Genomic DNA, 15579 nt, shown 5'->3' with positions numbered 1-15579 from the left:
CTGCTCCATTTAGACTCACCAGTTCAAACACATTTTACTTGCACCATTAAGAGGGTGATTGGTGGTTATTACAAGCTACTCTCCATGAGAACGTCCAGATGCTCTTTTTGTCAAGGTCAGAATCAAAGCTGGACAGGGAGAGGGAGGAGGAGGAGTGGGGAGTTTGAATTTTTGTACCCATAAGGCACTTGGAGCCTCTGCAGTGACGTGGCACCTGCAACCAGGAAAGACACAAAATGGAGTCACAGCTGGCCCCCACACCAGTGTGAGTCAAAAGGCCGGGGGAGGAGGAGAGAACGCTTCAGGCTCGATTAGGTCCACATCCTATCTCCATCTTCAGCTCTGAGCTTCATCACCCTGAGTCATTAGCACCAGAATCACAGCTGCCACTCTGGTGTATTAGCAGGTGTGTGGGGGGGGGTTGCATTTTGCTGCCTTATTTAGGGACACGCTGACCAACAAGGTTGGTGCACAAAAATTAAATAGTCGGTAACATCCTGTACCTTACTCTCAGTGTCCTTTCTTCATTTCAGGATATGCAGGAACCCTTTCTTCACGTCACATCCTAGTGAGAAGAGAGCAGAACTGACATTTGCATGCCTCAGGAGGTGGGAAGAGATGAGAGCTGGCAGAGAGATACACCCACCCTTTTCTATCGCATGCTGCTGAGCAGACCAGCATGCACCTGTCCCTGGCTGTAAACAGGAACTTGAGGTTGTTGGCGGTCGCCTCTGCTGGCATGAAATGTTTCTACACTGTCCAAAAACTCTAAACCACCTTCTCTGCCTTCATCATGGTTCGTTTTGGGTTAAAAGATTAGGCAAAAAGGAGAGGACGGAAAAAGAGATGGAGAAGTGATAGGTAATGAGAAATGACTGAATGAGTTCATAACAGGAGAGGGTGGAGGTTGGGGAGGAGGGGACGCAGGGGACAGGACAGATTGGGATGTGAGAGTGAAAGATAGGCAGATAGCCGGCGTGTGAATGGGAGTGACAGTGACAGAGTCCCATGCAAAGATAAACAGCCTGGGTGCAGCCCCTGTAATGGCTTTGCACAAGTAATTTGTCACTCCATGTGAAAAGCAAACAGCAGCGACGGCAATTGCAACACTTTGCACTGACATCGCCCAAGGATGTCTTACCAAGCTTTCCCCATCCGTCTACACAACAGGCTCTGCCCACTCCTCTGGTCAAGAGAGAAACTAAATATATAACATATACAGCCGCATCACATTTCATCTTACAGAATCTGTCAGACATTAGGCTCAAGATTTGGGTGTTTGACCTGAGATCAAGTGGTTATGACTGAAAGATTCCAGATTCAATAGTTTTCTTAAAGGCCATGTACAGAGGTATCCTGTCATATCTTGGTACAGGACATTTAGAAATTTCCTTGGATAAAGACAAAAGAAACAAACTCTGAACAAACTGTTTTCATTTTCATTGGTTGGCAGTTCGGAAACATTAAAACACTTTGCAATGAATGCAGTTTTTAAATCTCTCAGTTCATTTACAGCAAGAATCACAGTATGTAGTCAACAAAATGATTTTATATGAACATAAAGTAACACAACTAGTGCTGGAAAATTGACTCGACCTATCCACCATTTTGGATTGAATGAGAATAGCAGTGATTTGTAAACATGATCTCTATGTGAGCACTGCCATCTTGTGGATGTTCCTAAAACTACACACACCTGCTCTTAAATAATAATTTAAAAAATCATTTCCAATATTGAAAGGTGCTGTAAATAAATTTGTATGGCTATCAAGTACAAAATATACACCCTAAATCTGTAATTGTGAATACTAAAATTCAGATTGTTATACTGAAATACTGAGACATAAAGCAAATGCTCTATGTCTCAAAGACAAAAAAATGCAAATCCAGCAGTTTAGATTGAGGAAAAACAAAGAGGAACATTATTTTGTGAAGGCATGTTTCACCTCTTAATCTTAATTAAATAATCATCAACCTATTAAAATGCTCTCTGCAGCGCCCCCCAGCTGCTGCATGTGAGAATGTAACACCCTTGGCCGTTTCCCTGAGATGGGCAGAAGCTCGCCGTTGGCTTTCATTTGGTCTATTCTCCTGGACAGTTCGGCGTCGCTGTCGATGACCAAGGTGCACCTTTGGGCGTAGCTGACCAGAGTCTCTTCTCCTTGGCGAAACATGCCCACCAAGGGGACCATGTCTTTGCCGGCCAGGTGGAGCTCGGCAATTGAGGCCGTGTTTGCGATGGTGTTGCGGTCGATTCCGAGGTGGCGGAAGGCTTCACTCATGCTCTTCTTCTTGATGAAGGCGGACAGGACCTGTTTGTAGCGGTGGATGACGTACTGGACACCTGTGGCTGGTGGAAAGAAAGGATGAGGTGATTTTTTTCCACACAGTTTTCAACTCAGCTCTGGGTAGCAGATGTTTTGGTTAAAGATTACCTCTCTTTCTGCTGTAGTCCTTCCCTTTCTTTGATCTTTTCTTGTCCTTATGGTGTTTCCTCCTTCTGTGTTCACTTGACGCTGCTGACACTTCAGATGAGTCGGATGCCTCAGAACCGCTGTCACTGCTGTCAGAGGAAGTGGAGGATGCTCTTTCTCTCTTCCGAGATTTGCTGTCTGAGTGCTGCACTTTGCTGGGTTTAGGAGCTGTTTGGTCAGTGAAAGATCAATAGAACAGAGTAAATAAAAGCGCACAAATATGTAAACAACATGGTTTATGCTTCAGGCACTGACCTTCAGTCACTGGGCTGGGGGAAGCAAACGCTGGCATGGAGCGATTGCTGGTGAGGTTTTCAATCTGGCTCCTCAGGAACTTACGGTCCTGCATCAGGTCTTCCACCTGTCTCTCCAGCGCAGCAATGCGCTCCTGTTTACTCTCCAGCATACACTGCAGCTTAGTGATAGTCAGCAGCACCTTTGGGGGCAGGCTTTCTACCTGTGAGGCAGCTAGAGAAAGGGAAGAAAGGCATGAGGAGAATATCACAATACTCAGGTTATGTACTTCTTTGGCCATTACTCAGGGTTTAAAGACTATAAATCCTATAAACCATTTATTAGACCACAGTGTGAATACTAATGTTACACTGTGGCTTACCTGACATGGCACTGCTAGGTGTGTTGTCCTGAACAGCATCTGCTGAGGCTCCTGACTGAAAGTTCTCCCACTTGATGATGCGGAGGTCATCCTGCTCCTGCTTCAGCCAGGCCGGAGAGGTGAGCCTGTCTTTGGTCCTCACGGAGCTGGAGTCGATCTCTACGCAGGGGGAATAACCTGACGGCTCCTGCTGCCACACGGACATCTCTTCCAACCTGGGACGAAAAGGGACAAAAAGTGTGTTGTATGGGTCGTATAACACAGAAATGACCCGCAGAAGCAACAAAGCCTGCCTTTGTCAACAAGCTGTTTAAAATTTCATCACTCTGTCGTGGTTGGAAAAAGGAACCATCTGTTGAATTCTCTAAAAACAAAGCAAAAGGGTTCATTGGTCAGCTTCAGCAAGTAAGAAGCAGTTAGTTATAACCAAACATTCATGTGAGTAATGTCCTCTGTTGGAGCCTTCAGCAGCACTCTACCATAAGGAAACTGGAAATGCAATTAATCCACCATTACCCAGTCCTATAGATCTTGACACTGTTTCAAACAGAGGCATTAACCTCTCTCATATACACGGCTCATACTGTTGGAAATGGTTGCCGTCAACAGCTGGCAGCAAGTAAACTTGACCTGAAGCTGTTGCCATGGCAACTAGATCTAGCAATTATGAGATCTGTATCTAGTAATTAAGAGATAAAGATCTCATAATTACAGGATCTTTAATGAAATATAAGATGCTATGTAAAAATTACAAGACACAGAAGTCATAATTACATGATTAGATTGCCCTTTTTTTCTTTTTTTCTTGGGTGTATGCAATATGCATATACAAAATAATTCCCTAATGCTAAAGAATTACTCCTAATGCTGAAATGCATGAATAATGCTTATGTAGGATTTCATTTATTGCATGAATTACTGCATCATGTTACATGAACTCCTGTCACTCAATATTAAAATAATAAAGACAGCATTACTCCATATGATTATTTATCATGCAATGGACCATCAAGTCATTAGGGTAACATGCCATAGAAGAGCCAAACGTTTCAACATGTACTGTATATAAAAGCAAAGACCAAATGCAGCAAGCTTGAGACATGCAGTAATGTACAGCTGATACCTCAAGACAAGATGCTTCTTTTTTTCAAATGCATTGGTCCTTTGTAATCATCTCATAATTATGAGAACCAGTGTTAAACCACATTTTGTGGCCCATCAGATTCATATCATACTCCAGTTCTTCTCCTTTGGTTTCTGAGAGGGGCATCTTTACTTTCAAAAACCTTCACAGTTATTGATCTCTGTTTTCCAGATTCAGCAGTAGTACAGAACATGTACTATATAAAGTCATTTGTGTTATGGCTGCAGCACTGGAATAATAACTGTAAGATGATATCTTTACCAATATCTTTTACCTATCTGCAAAGTAATATTCAGAAAAACAAACGATTCAAGTTTTCATTAGGCTGCATTAATTTGATTTGAGCTATGTAGGAACTCACTAATTTATGCATGTGATACTTCATGGGTTATAAGAAATACATATAAATCAACATCAGCTCATGCATATACAAATACAACATACATTAATTAATGCAAGAAATGAGGTATTTTCATAATTATAAAAACTGAATTAATATTCAGTATTAATATTCACGTTCAGGTTTTCCTGCAAATTACATGAACAGAAAGCTGGCTCATCACAGGTCCTGTCTGCTGAATAAGGTAATCTTCATTAACTGCTTTCCATGACATCATCAGGTCAGTTAATGATTGATGATTAATGACCAACAGTCACTTACTACAGTGTGCAATGCTTTTACCTTTGTACTAAATAACTTGATAATGAAGAGACAAACCTAATAGCAACCTAATCATTTATTAATCCAGAGCCATGAGTTCATGATATATCAGGCATTAATACATTCATTAGGATATGATGAATCATGCATTAGTTGAGCTTTAATTAAGAATGAGCAGAGAATTGTGGATTTTGTGCTCACAACCTAATTTTATTTAAGAACCAGACCTCATACTTTTATTATGTTGCTTTATGGTATGAATAAAGAAATGCTGTTGTCCCTGTTGATGTTATTTTACATGTTACTGAAAGGTACAGTCGTTAGCTAATACTGGAATATGGCCTTATACTGCACACGTAAAATGAATTCAAAGACTATTTGTTGATGACGCAGAGAAAACATTTCCAGTCATTTTAAGTCAAAGTCGAGTCTGGTTTATTTGGTTAGGATGTGTCAATAGGCCAAACCTCTCTGAGAAAGAGTCCCCAAAAACTCTCACTAAATGGATTTCAAAGTAGGACAATCACCTCTTCAGTAACTGGAGAGGCACTCAGTAGAGTGTATACCTCTGCCAAGGCCAAACAATCCTACACATGTCTGGCTAGGATCCAGACTGGATCCGCACCAACATTTAATGGGCTCTTCCCTGGCCCATGCAAAACAAACAAACAAACAAACAACTGGTCTAGACCAGAGCTTGATTTGATTATATTTAAAAATATAATTAGGCAAATTCTAAATACACATGCAAGCATATCTGCAACAAAAAAGAAGAGTAGAAGAGATGAGTAGGAAGTAATTTCACATCAACAGAAAAGTATTTGTCCTTTGTGTGTCTCCAAGATTAAAATGTAAATGTAAACAGTAAGGAGCTTCATGTTGCTCTAAAAACTTATCCACAAAAGATAATTCACACTGTAAACTAAATGACTGCTTCAAAAGGAGTGTGCACAGACATGCACCCTGTAATTTCCAACACCTTGAAGAATGCACTTGGTTTTCTCTTGAAACCTGATCAACTCCATCGGTGGGAATGTGTGAGAAACATTGATAGACTGAGAAACAAACAGGCATAAAATATACTACTTTGTAATTAGTGGATAACTAATGGTTGAGTTATGATGATTCAATGCATGAACTAATACAGGTTGTATCATGAAGTGCTGTTGCTCAGCGTTTAACAATGATCAAGCCACTATGGTTCATCAGTTAATGACTGTTAACTCACAATTACCTCATGCATTGATTTATATGCAACCATTTTAATCCTATGCATCCTAGGCAAAATGCCAAACATGACCTCATTCCAGCTTATTAGTTATCTATATTTTAAATAACTGTGTGTCAGAGATTTCTGACTGTTGGATGAAACAAAACAATAAGGCACTCAAAGATGTATCCTTGAAGCTCTGGAGTATTGTGACAAGCATTTTCATAAAATATGATTAATTTACAATTGGAAAAATAGTTAACTGCAGTTTTGCAGCAAGTTAATGTGTAAAATCGGTGGAGCGCACCTTTAACTAATCACAATGACTGGATGATTTCAGGACTTCATGATACATTCTGCATTAATTAATTAATCAAATAAACATGAGTCATACATTAGTTGGGAATTACTTAAGTGTTACCTCAGTGTTACTTAATATGCTCAGTGGCTGCAAAGTAACTATACAAATGGCAGAACAGATCAAAACACAGTAGTTTATTTTCTTGTTTGTGTTGCAGGAAGTGGACATCACTGTTAAACTTTAATGTTTCCATGGAGATGATGATGGACTCCTCTCCTGAACATGTGCATGCTGCAGCGTCCAAACACAAGTATCCACTGAGTGCTGCAGTGATTAATCTGGTCCCAGCACCATAACATAATGTGTTGAAATGCCAGCTACTCTCACTTAAATGACCTGCCGCAATCTAAAGGGGAAAATTAGCACTTTTCTGAAACAAATATAATGGGTAAAAATACTAATAAAGTGCAGTAATTCAACGGCAAAGTCAGCGAGCCTTTTATCTTTATCACTAATTATTTATTACAGGTATGTAACAGTGTTTTAATTGTAAAAAGCATGATTGATATGACAGAAGTTAAAAACCTCACAGAGCATACAGAGGTGTGATGTTTAGTGAGCTACAAAGGACCAACCATTTCTCCTTGCAGTGATTTTAATTAGCTCCTACCAAGATGGATGCTAATGACTGTAATTACCAGGGAAAAAGGGGGAAAGGAGCAACAAAGACAGTGAAACACACAGAACAACGTACCTTCAAGGGAGTCCAGTGAATGAGACTGACGCTGGAAATGTTCCTGTGTTTGTGTTTCTGTTCGCCGAAACCTCACTTCGTGTTAAATGCCCCGTTTTTCAAAAAAAATATAAACAGGGACGAGGGGGAAAATAAGCGAGACTACAACATGCATGTCTGAGGGAGGGGCGGTGCCAGAGTGCACTGACGAGACTGGAGCATTACCGTCCCTTCAGATGCTTCACGGAAACTCGTATTTTCCATTACTATATTAGAGCGTGTGTGAAAATATTAGTGTTACATCATGTTGCGCTAGTGCGCCCTCAAGTGTGCTGTCTGTAAATAAAAGCCTATGTTGACACACTTGCTATTTAAGAGAGACTCCTTTTAAGCCTGAAGCAGTTGCTTATCAAACGATTAAACAATAAATACCTGGACTATGATAATACTACTACATCAAATTCTTCCCCTCTTGTTTTCATTAATTGAGTTGAATTGTTTCTCAAAAGTTTAAACTTCTAGCAGCTCTATAAACTTTCAAAAATACCAAACACATTAGACAGAACTTCAGGGAAATGTATTATTAACACACAAAAAATCTTAAGCAACATCACACTAATCCATCATAGGAAAACTGTAAGGCTGCCATCACTGTTTTCAATATCAGTAGGTCTGACAATTATTTTCTTCAGTACTCCATTATTTGTTTGTTGTAAAATCAGAAAATGCCCATCATTATTCCCTGAAGCCCAAGTTCACATATTCAAATTCCCTTTCATGTCTGATCAACAGTCAAAACTGGTGCATGATTGGAATTCTGATTTAAAAAATGACATGACTACATCTAACTTAAATTTTAAATTGGCATATTTCCAATAGTACCTGAATGCAGCAAAAGAGTGGCGACAAATTTAAAGGGGTTGTGCCCTGTCCTAGAATGTGCAGTGATCATTTCCACTCCCATCTACTGTAAGGTGGCTGTTATGGATATACACACTTGACAGACACAGGATGTTGGGCAAGGTTGTCATGGAAACCACATTAACCTGCGAACACTGGTGGATTGGTGTGCTGCCATGACAACACTATGAATCCATGAAGAATTCCATGGCAGCTGGAATATTCAAATTTCACAAAAACTTTCACATAACTGTCCACACACAGAACACATATGTTTTACTCTACTGAGGAAAAGAAGAGATAGAAAGTGATAGTGTCTTGTAAATGCAATGATACCTGAAGCTCTTGGGACGTAAACAGCTGTTAATGTTAATTGATATGTAGCGATAGCAAAAATGTACATATAGAACCTTTGAAAACAGTCAGTGTAGTCAATTAAGACCAGACATGATGATGTTACAGGGAACTTTATTTGCAGTTAAGCTAAATTCTTTGGCTATGGAGAGGTAAATACTATTCTCACGACCAAAACAAACGTCCTGGTTGATGTCACTATCCCATGTACTGCAGTTGAGTATCTACTCAGTTTGTGGCAAAATGTTTACAATAGTGGTAATTTTAACACATCTCAGCTGCCTTATATGGACACATGAATGACAGAGACATCAGACTGTCCAGATGTTACATGTTCAGCTCACCTAAACATCATCAGGTTTTATCTCACACACCCTCTGGCCTATCTAAAACTAAACAATGCCATATATTAAACACTATACTGTGTTAGTCATAAGATACAAAAAATATATAACAAGGTGAGGTGTACTTGGATTTGTCAAGTTTTTCTAGTTGTATTGATAAAAATGCAACATATTGAAAATCAATATATAGTTTCTTTCAACAAGCAACTGATAAAATATATAATCTCTTTTGTGAATGAGCTGTGAAGTCAGTTCAGAAAATCCATTCACATAACACTGCATAATCCTTCATGGTATCAGCCACAATGCCTTCAACTTTCAAATTTCTTCATTTAAAAACACAAATTTCAAGCCATGTGGAGTGATTGCATTAGTTTCAGCAGCTGTGAAATATAACAGTCACTGAGTTTGGGGCATGGAGGGTGAAAGGTAACGGCCCAGGGACAAAAAAAAATAAATATCTACAACAGAATAATACTCATAAGACGATAATATAACACTATTGTTTCATTGTGTTAGTGTATGCAGCAGCAGAAGGACACACTTAGGCCACTTTTTTGTCAATGTACAAAACATGTTTATAATGTGATTATCCTATCAAGGCTTGAACCACCTAATTGCATCTTGTAAGGGGTACAATTGCATCAGCGTGACTACAGTTGGCTTCTGTGAATGTTGGAAATGTATAAATTTGGTGCTTGTTTACAGTGACCGAAAATTACACTACACATAGTAAATGCTGGTAAAAAGGTGTTAAGAACTGGAGCTAAAAATTGACCAAGAAATGGGCAGTAATTGACAGACACAGTTTCACACACTGGTAAGTCCTAGATAAGTGAATCCAGTTCAGGGTCTGCGGAAAAAATTCAAAAATGAGTCACCCACATTCACAGTAACACAGAGTTTGGACAAGACATGAGCCAGGTTAATTATTTCATCACTTCCACCCTCCTGCTCCCTACATACTGTCACATGGAGGGGCTGAGCCGTGTTAGTTTGTTAGACAGAGAGCAGCACCGCTCTGAATATAAACATACTCTGCTGTCTCTTGTCTTCCACCTCCGCCTGTCTGCCCCTCCAGCTCTCAGTGGCATATGGCCAGGAGGAGGCGTTTAAAGTCGCCACTGCACTCGTCCCTCAGAGCGTCCTTCAGAGACACATCGTACTTCTCCAGGTACATGTCTTTGATGGTCTCCAAGTCATACTGTGGAATGAAAAACCACTGTAAGACTTTGGTTCAGACATACTAAAAACCTCTTTGTCTTCCATCCTACAAAGTTGGTGAGCTAGGATAATACTTGTCAATATGTTAATGCTCAAACATGGCTTGCCAGGGAGGGTTGACACAGAATGACCCCAGTGGGACTTTGGTTGCACCCGTGGTATTGACCTTTAACCTTACTTACAAAAATACTGTAAAATGTTATTTCATTACCTCAGCACGACACACAATGATACGTATGATTGTGTCCTCGTCAGTGCCGGCTCCTTTCATGGCATTGTTCAGACGCCGGGCGAAGTAGAGCTGAGGATTCTTAGCAACTCTCACTGCGAAGAGGGAGGAGAGGCTTTCATTAAATTCCTCTTTACTGAACCTTATGTTCAACCACCACCAGCTCATTTTCTCCAATAAAAGTAAATAAGCTCCATACAGTTGATTTATTAACACCTCCCCCACAGGGTTGCAAATAGTCCCCCAACTTATTTCTTAACTGATATCTCATTAGGCCAAAAAAAATCAGGTAATAGGCTGAGTTTACTGTATTTTAGCATTCAACACTTTTCATTTTTCATACTAACCGAGAGCAGTGTAGCATTTTTTCAGTGTCCCAGAAGTCTCATTCTCAATGGCATCCAGGATTTCAGTTCCAGAGAGCTATAGAGAGAAAATGACTAGTTGAAACCGAGCACTGGCAAAGCTTCACAGTGGTAAAGTTTCATTTTCAGATCCACAGTTTCTTTTGGATTTGGCTATAGTGACTAGTGATTAATTAGAGTGTTTGAAGGAAGTATATTTTAGGGTGTTTGTGACATTTAAAGTCCCAGGAAAGAACAGTACAGTCATAGAAGTTTAAGTACAAGTCTGTCTGTATCTGCATGACAACCAACACTTCTATCACTGTAATGTAAGATACCAACCCTGCCATGTCCCAGACATATAAGCTGATACTCAGTATCACTGCAGCATGTATGGACTGCAACATCAAAACCCTACCTGCTCATATATCTTGAAAGTGGCCTGGAGCTGCAGGTAATTTCTGGAGGCCAGAATGTAGCTGAAGGTGGACTCGTCTGTTCCAAAGCGACCCTCGCCAGCCTGCATCAGACAGTTATTATTATTGATTAATGAATCTGCTTTGAGGCTGTTGTGAAGGTGCAGTGCAGAAGAACACAGTACCTCAAACAGGGCAGTAGCATCTTGTTCAGCCAGTTCCTCGTCCACCTCGTAGCTCTCGTCTCTGTTCCCCTGAAAGAAGTAGATTAAGGTAACTTTTGCTGTGTAGTGAGGTCTTCATGTCTGACTCAAGCAACTGTATCTGGTCTTACTAATGAGAGGGGGTCTGGATTGTGGCCAACGTGTGTGTGTGTGTGTGTGTGTGCGTGTGGGTGTGTTTAAAGGGCATAATTGGGCACAGTGAGAGCGAGCTCAATTTCAGTCCAGAGACAGATGGGGGGAATTTAGTTACACGAGTGGAGTAGAAACCCAAGGCCACTTACCTGCAAAAGAGCCATGAGGAGGTTTCTTACATCGCCGCTTGTGTCTCCCTCGATATCTGCGTCTAGATCACGTTCATGCACTGAAAAGGAAATGCAATGTAAACAAAAAGACAGTCAAATATAGTGAACAGTGTTTAAAGGGGAGGTCCCCTCTTAGATACTCTTGTACTGTGAGATACAATTTTGTCACATTCACTGCATCCTGTTCTTAATTTGTAATGAGGTTTTGTGGTGTATCCACTCTCCCTTAACCTGCCCTGTTAGCTAAAGTTAATAATTGTCCTACATTTTCAAGTCCGGCCTGTTTTCGTTCTTAAAATACAAGCCCTGCGACTGCAGTTCCTTTTAGTTTAATGAGGCATGCCTCTTCAGTGATGGATTTCTGCCCATGTGACAAAGAAGTTTGAGTCTAGAAAGCATTCATTCCCTTTTTAGATTCTCAGACACTAACACCACAGCCTGACATTTTCATATAACTGAGAATGTTTTGCCCTCACTATCTGTGTAGGTGCACAGCTATGCAGCAAGCTCCAAACTTCCAGTAACGGTAGAGGACAGTGCTTTTGCTTTTGAAGCTGTTACTGGAAGCAATCAACAACGCTGGATAATGGCAATTATCGTGCAAAACAGAGGTGGACCAAAAGGTATTATTAAAAAGGAATTAGTACATTAGCAACATTTTAGCTCCACATAGCAAATTAGTACAGTGGCTAGCAGAAAATGGTGGATGTAACAGTTTTTATGGTTATATTTAATGATTAATGATCTTAATATACAGTCTATGGTCAGTAGTGGTTGCTATAATAACAAAATGTTCAACTGAGACCATCTGCTGGTGGCAGAGTAATTGTAATTGATGGAAATATCTCATGTACATTTTCCTTATTATTAGATATAACAGATATAACAGCTCAACTGCCTCAGAAATGCAATCTAAATGCACACTGATTTAGATTTTATCATCCTGTCTTCCAAAGTTCAAATTCTGAATGTCTGTCAGTACATAAAGCTCAGTATTTGGACATACTGTGTGCTGGAAGATCTGATACCAGTAAGAAACACACTCAGTGGCCACTTTAATAGGTACACCTGTGAAGTCTAATGCCATCTAATCCAACTGCTCAGCGATAAATTCTAACTCTTTTCAAACATAATAATGCTCAGTTTTGTTTGACACTCCAAGAGTGGCTTTAATTCAACCATATGCTTATCATAGAACAGTTTCCAGTGGTGTTGCACAGTATTGTAGCAGTACACCCCACAGTGGCTATCAGGCTGTGTCATCATAATTGTACTGTACCCTCTGACTGGTGACACTATTCTCTGACCATTGTCAAAATAATATGATGCAACAGGATGTCGAGTCTAATTAGCGAACAAACAACCAAGCTCCCTCTGCTACCTCATCCCAGCCAACAACAGTGACAGCATCCATCTGGGTTTTGGCACTAACATATCTTTGCCCCAGTCACTAACAATCCTAATTTAATTTAAACTTTTCAGAGAAAAGAAAAGAAAATTTCTAAAACATATTTTCTAGAATTACGCCAGTATCAAGTGTAAACCTACTGATGCCAGAGCCACTGAGGAATCCTACAATAATGAAAGATGATGTTGGTAAACATAATCGGGTACAGAATCAGCACTGCTATCACAGTGAAAAGGAAGTTACAGCAGGATGGGCCTTGACTAAACAAAGTGTGACTGTACATTACATTGCTTAATGGACAAGAATAGGACTGTATGTGGTGTATGTTGGCCCAAATGAATCACCCAGAGCAGTTTCCTCCAGAGGTCATAACACAAGGAAGGGAAACTGTGACATTTAGTAGCTGAGAGGTTTAATTGTTGCTAAAAGTGATCTGTACTCCAAAATAAAAATATGCAAATAAAAGTAATTTCAAGCTTCATTACTTATTGGCTTACCCTGAAAGTAGCATTCCTTGAACATGGCGATGTCCTGTGGAAAACATTTTGGTACAACAAATATAAAGTTGGATTATTTTAAATATGAATCATTTTGTTTATAAAGATGCTAATTTGCAGCTTACAGCATTGGTGGCGGTGCAAAGGATTTCCACCAGGACATCTTCATCAGTGCCTGGGCCCTTCATGGCCTTCCTCAGCTCCTTCACAGCGTAGATGACGGGCGGGTCCAGCATGGCGAGGATGGCCTTCTCAAAGTTTCCAGACAACTCGCTCTTTAACTTATCCACCAGCTCCTGTCACAAGGAGACCGAATTTAAGTGAAAGAGAGGAAAGAAACAGGGAGAAACACATATTTCTAATACATTTCAAATCTGAATTCTAATTTTAAAAAATTATACAGTAAAAGACATATGCTGTAGATATTATTGTGTATTACTTACATCGTCATATTTTTCAAAATAAGCCTGTTTAATTTCCTGCCGCTGAGATGAACTGCGGTTTGCCAGGATGTCAATAATGGCCTGCTCATCCGTTCCTGAAAAGAAAAAAACAAAACAAAACAGATGTAGCACAATAACAAACAATGTAATTAGTGTGTAAAGCTTAAAAATGAAAGCAAACACCACCCCACCCCAATATTTCCAACTTACCAAGGCCTTTGCAGGCTTTGCGGATGCCCTTGATGTCAGCTATGACATCGAAATCCTCATAGGGCACGATTGTAGGCTGAGGGAACAAACAACAACTATTATGTACATTCACTACAAAGCTTCTTGTAACACCCTGTGATTATATCAACCCAATCACTGTTTAAGTAAATGAAGTTCAGAGGGTTTCATGACAGCGAAGCAGGAGCAGCTGGGAGATGGGGGAGGGGAGGACTATCATACAATGCTTCAGCTGAGGAATTCGGGGCCAGGGTCTTTAAACAAACTTGGTGGGGGCCGTGTGAATGCCGGCTGTAATTCAAAGTGCGGTTCAGGGGCCTAAAGGGGTCTTTGAGAAGGTTTTAAAGCATCCCCCATTTGGAAATATATCTTCTCCAGAAAGTCACTTATCTTTAACAAAACAAGGACAATGTACACAGTTTCATTATGTAATCCTTATATTTAGTGTTGGGGCACCCATTGTATGTATTTCCTGAAAATGAATTGGATGTTATTTGAAACTGAAAGCACCTTAAAGTACATATGAAGGTATTACGTCACAAAAATAGGAAAAACAATGTACAAAATAAAGCTATATGAACAAATGAACGTAAAAGGAGAACTGTACCAAAATGAAAAAACACCCTCCCCCATCTTTGCACTTTGAGACACTTACTCTTGCTTAACACGTACACATGCCCAACATACAGAACCCACTCATTCATATGACTGTGTTCGTCTAACGGTGCTGTGATGAATTCCGCAGGGGAGTGGCTCTTTCCCTCTGCGTAAACCCAGACTCGGTTGTCTGTCACACGGTGTCATTAACCACGTTTTAAATCGTCTGGTATTTAAAGAAACACCAAATATTAAGAATGTGTAGCCTGCAGCTCTTCAGTTCAGTCACAGTTAAGGAGATTTATCGCGATGTTTATGCGTTGCGCTAGTGACTGACGGCGAATAAATCCGCTGCAGTGATCGATCCATTAATATATAAAATATTTAAATTCACATTAACTATGAACTACCCGGAATCTGACACCTACCCTGATGATTGCCTGGATCAAAATCTTTTGATTCAATTCACTAAACCGAGACTGTCGCTCAGACTTGGAGCGAGGCAGCTCAATCTGCTGATAGTTGAGTTTTTTTGTTTTTTTAATATCTACAACCAGTGCAGTGCACTATTAAAGACAACAGCATGTTACTTACTTGACAGTTGCCCATTTTCAGGATGTTATTCCAGCGGCTGGTTGATCTGTTGGGAGAAGTCGTGGAGCGGTTTTGGGGGTATTTGTCCTGTCCAGACCAAAGCTGCGGCCCAGAGCAGCAGGAACCAGTCTGACGTCGACACGGACAGTTAACCATTTACATCCACACCCACTGTTACATTACAGCAGTCCCGGCTGTTATCATCTGACTTTATCGTGCTTTATGTTAATGTGGCGCCAGTTAATGAGATAAATGTATTAGGAGTTCATTTTTCTGTAAGAAGAGACATTAAGTAAAATTAGTTTCAGGCTAGAAGTCCTATATAGTAAGGTTCAT

At 40.2% G+C, this 15579-nt stretch overlaps 2 protein-coding genes across 2 annotated transcripts; both read right to left on the bottom strand.

Moving 5' to 3' along the window:
- Window positions 1-1417: 1417 nt before the first annotated feature.
- Window positions 1418-7938, bottom strand: LOC108900019 (coiled-coil domain-containing protein 106). Its single transcript, XM_018700804.2, has 5 exons — window positions 7161-7938; window positions 3091-3305; window positions 2730-2942; window positions 2436-2642; window positions 1418-2350 (listed from the first exon to the last, which is right to left on the bottom strand). The coding sequence occupies exons 2-5, from the start codon at window positions 3293-3295 to the stop codon at window positions 1971-1973; spliced, it is 1005 nt and encodes a 334-aa protein (XP_018556320.1). The 5' UTR covers window positions 3296-3305; window positions 7161-7938; the 3' UTR covers window positions 1418-1970.
- A 552-nt stretch (window positions 7939-8490) lies between these two features.
- anxa13 (annexin A13) lies at window positions 8491-15422 on the bottom strand. The gene is made up of 11 exons (XM_018700803.1): window positions 15244-15422; window positions 14035-14110; window positions 13825-13919; window positions 13507-13677; window positions 13382-13415; window positions 11456-11535; window positions 11136-11204; window positions 10953-11054; window positions 10538-10613; window positions 10173-10285; window positions 8491-9941 (listed from the first exon to the last, which is right to left on the bottom strand). Exons 1-11 carry the CDS (start codon window positions 15397-15399, stop codon window positions 9822-9824), a joined length of 1092 nt encoding a protein of 363 aa, XP_018556319.1. The 5' UTR covers window positions 15400-15422; the 3' UTR covers window positions 8491-9821.
- Between the last annotated feature and the right edge of the window lie 157 nt (window positions 15423-15579).

Source organism: Lates calcarifer, linkage group LG24 (assembly GCF_001640805.2).
Source record: "Lates calcarifer isolate ASB-BC8 linkage group LG24, TLL_Latcal_v3, whole genome shotgun sequence".
Taxonomy (NCBI): Eukaryota; Metazoa; Chordata; class Actinopteri; family Centropomidae; genus Lates; species Lates calcarifer.
This window is presented reverse-complemented; position numbering and strand designations above follow the sequence as displayed.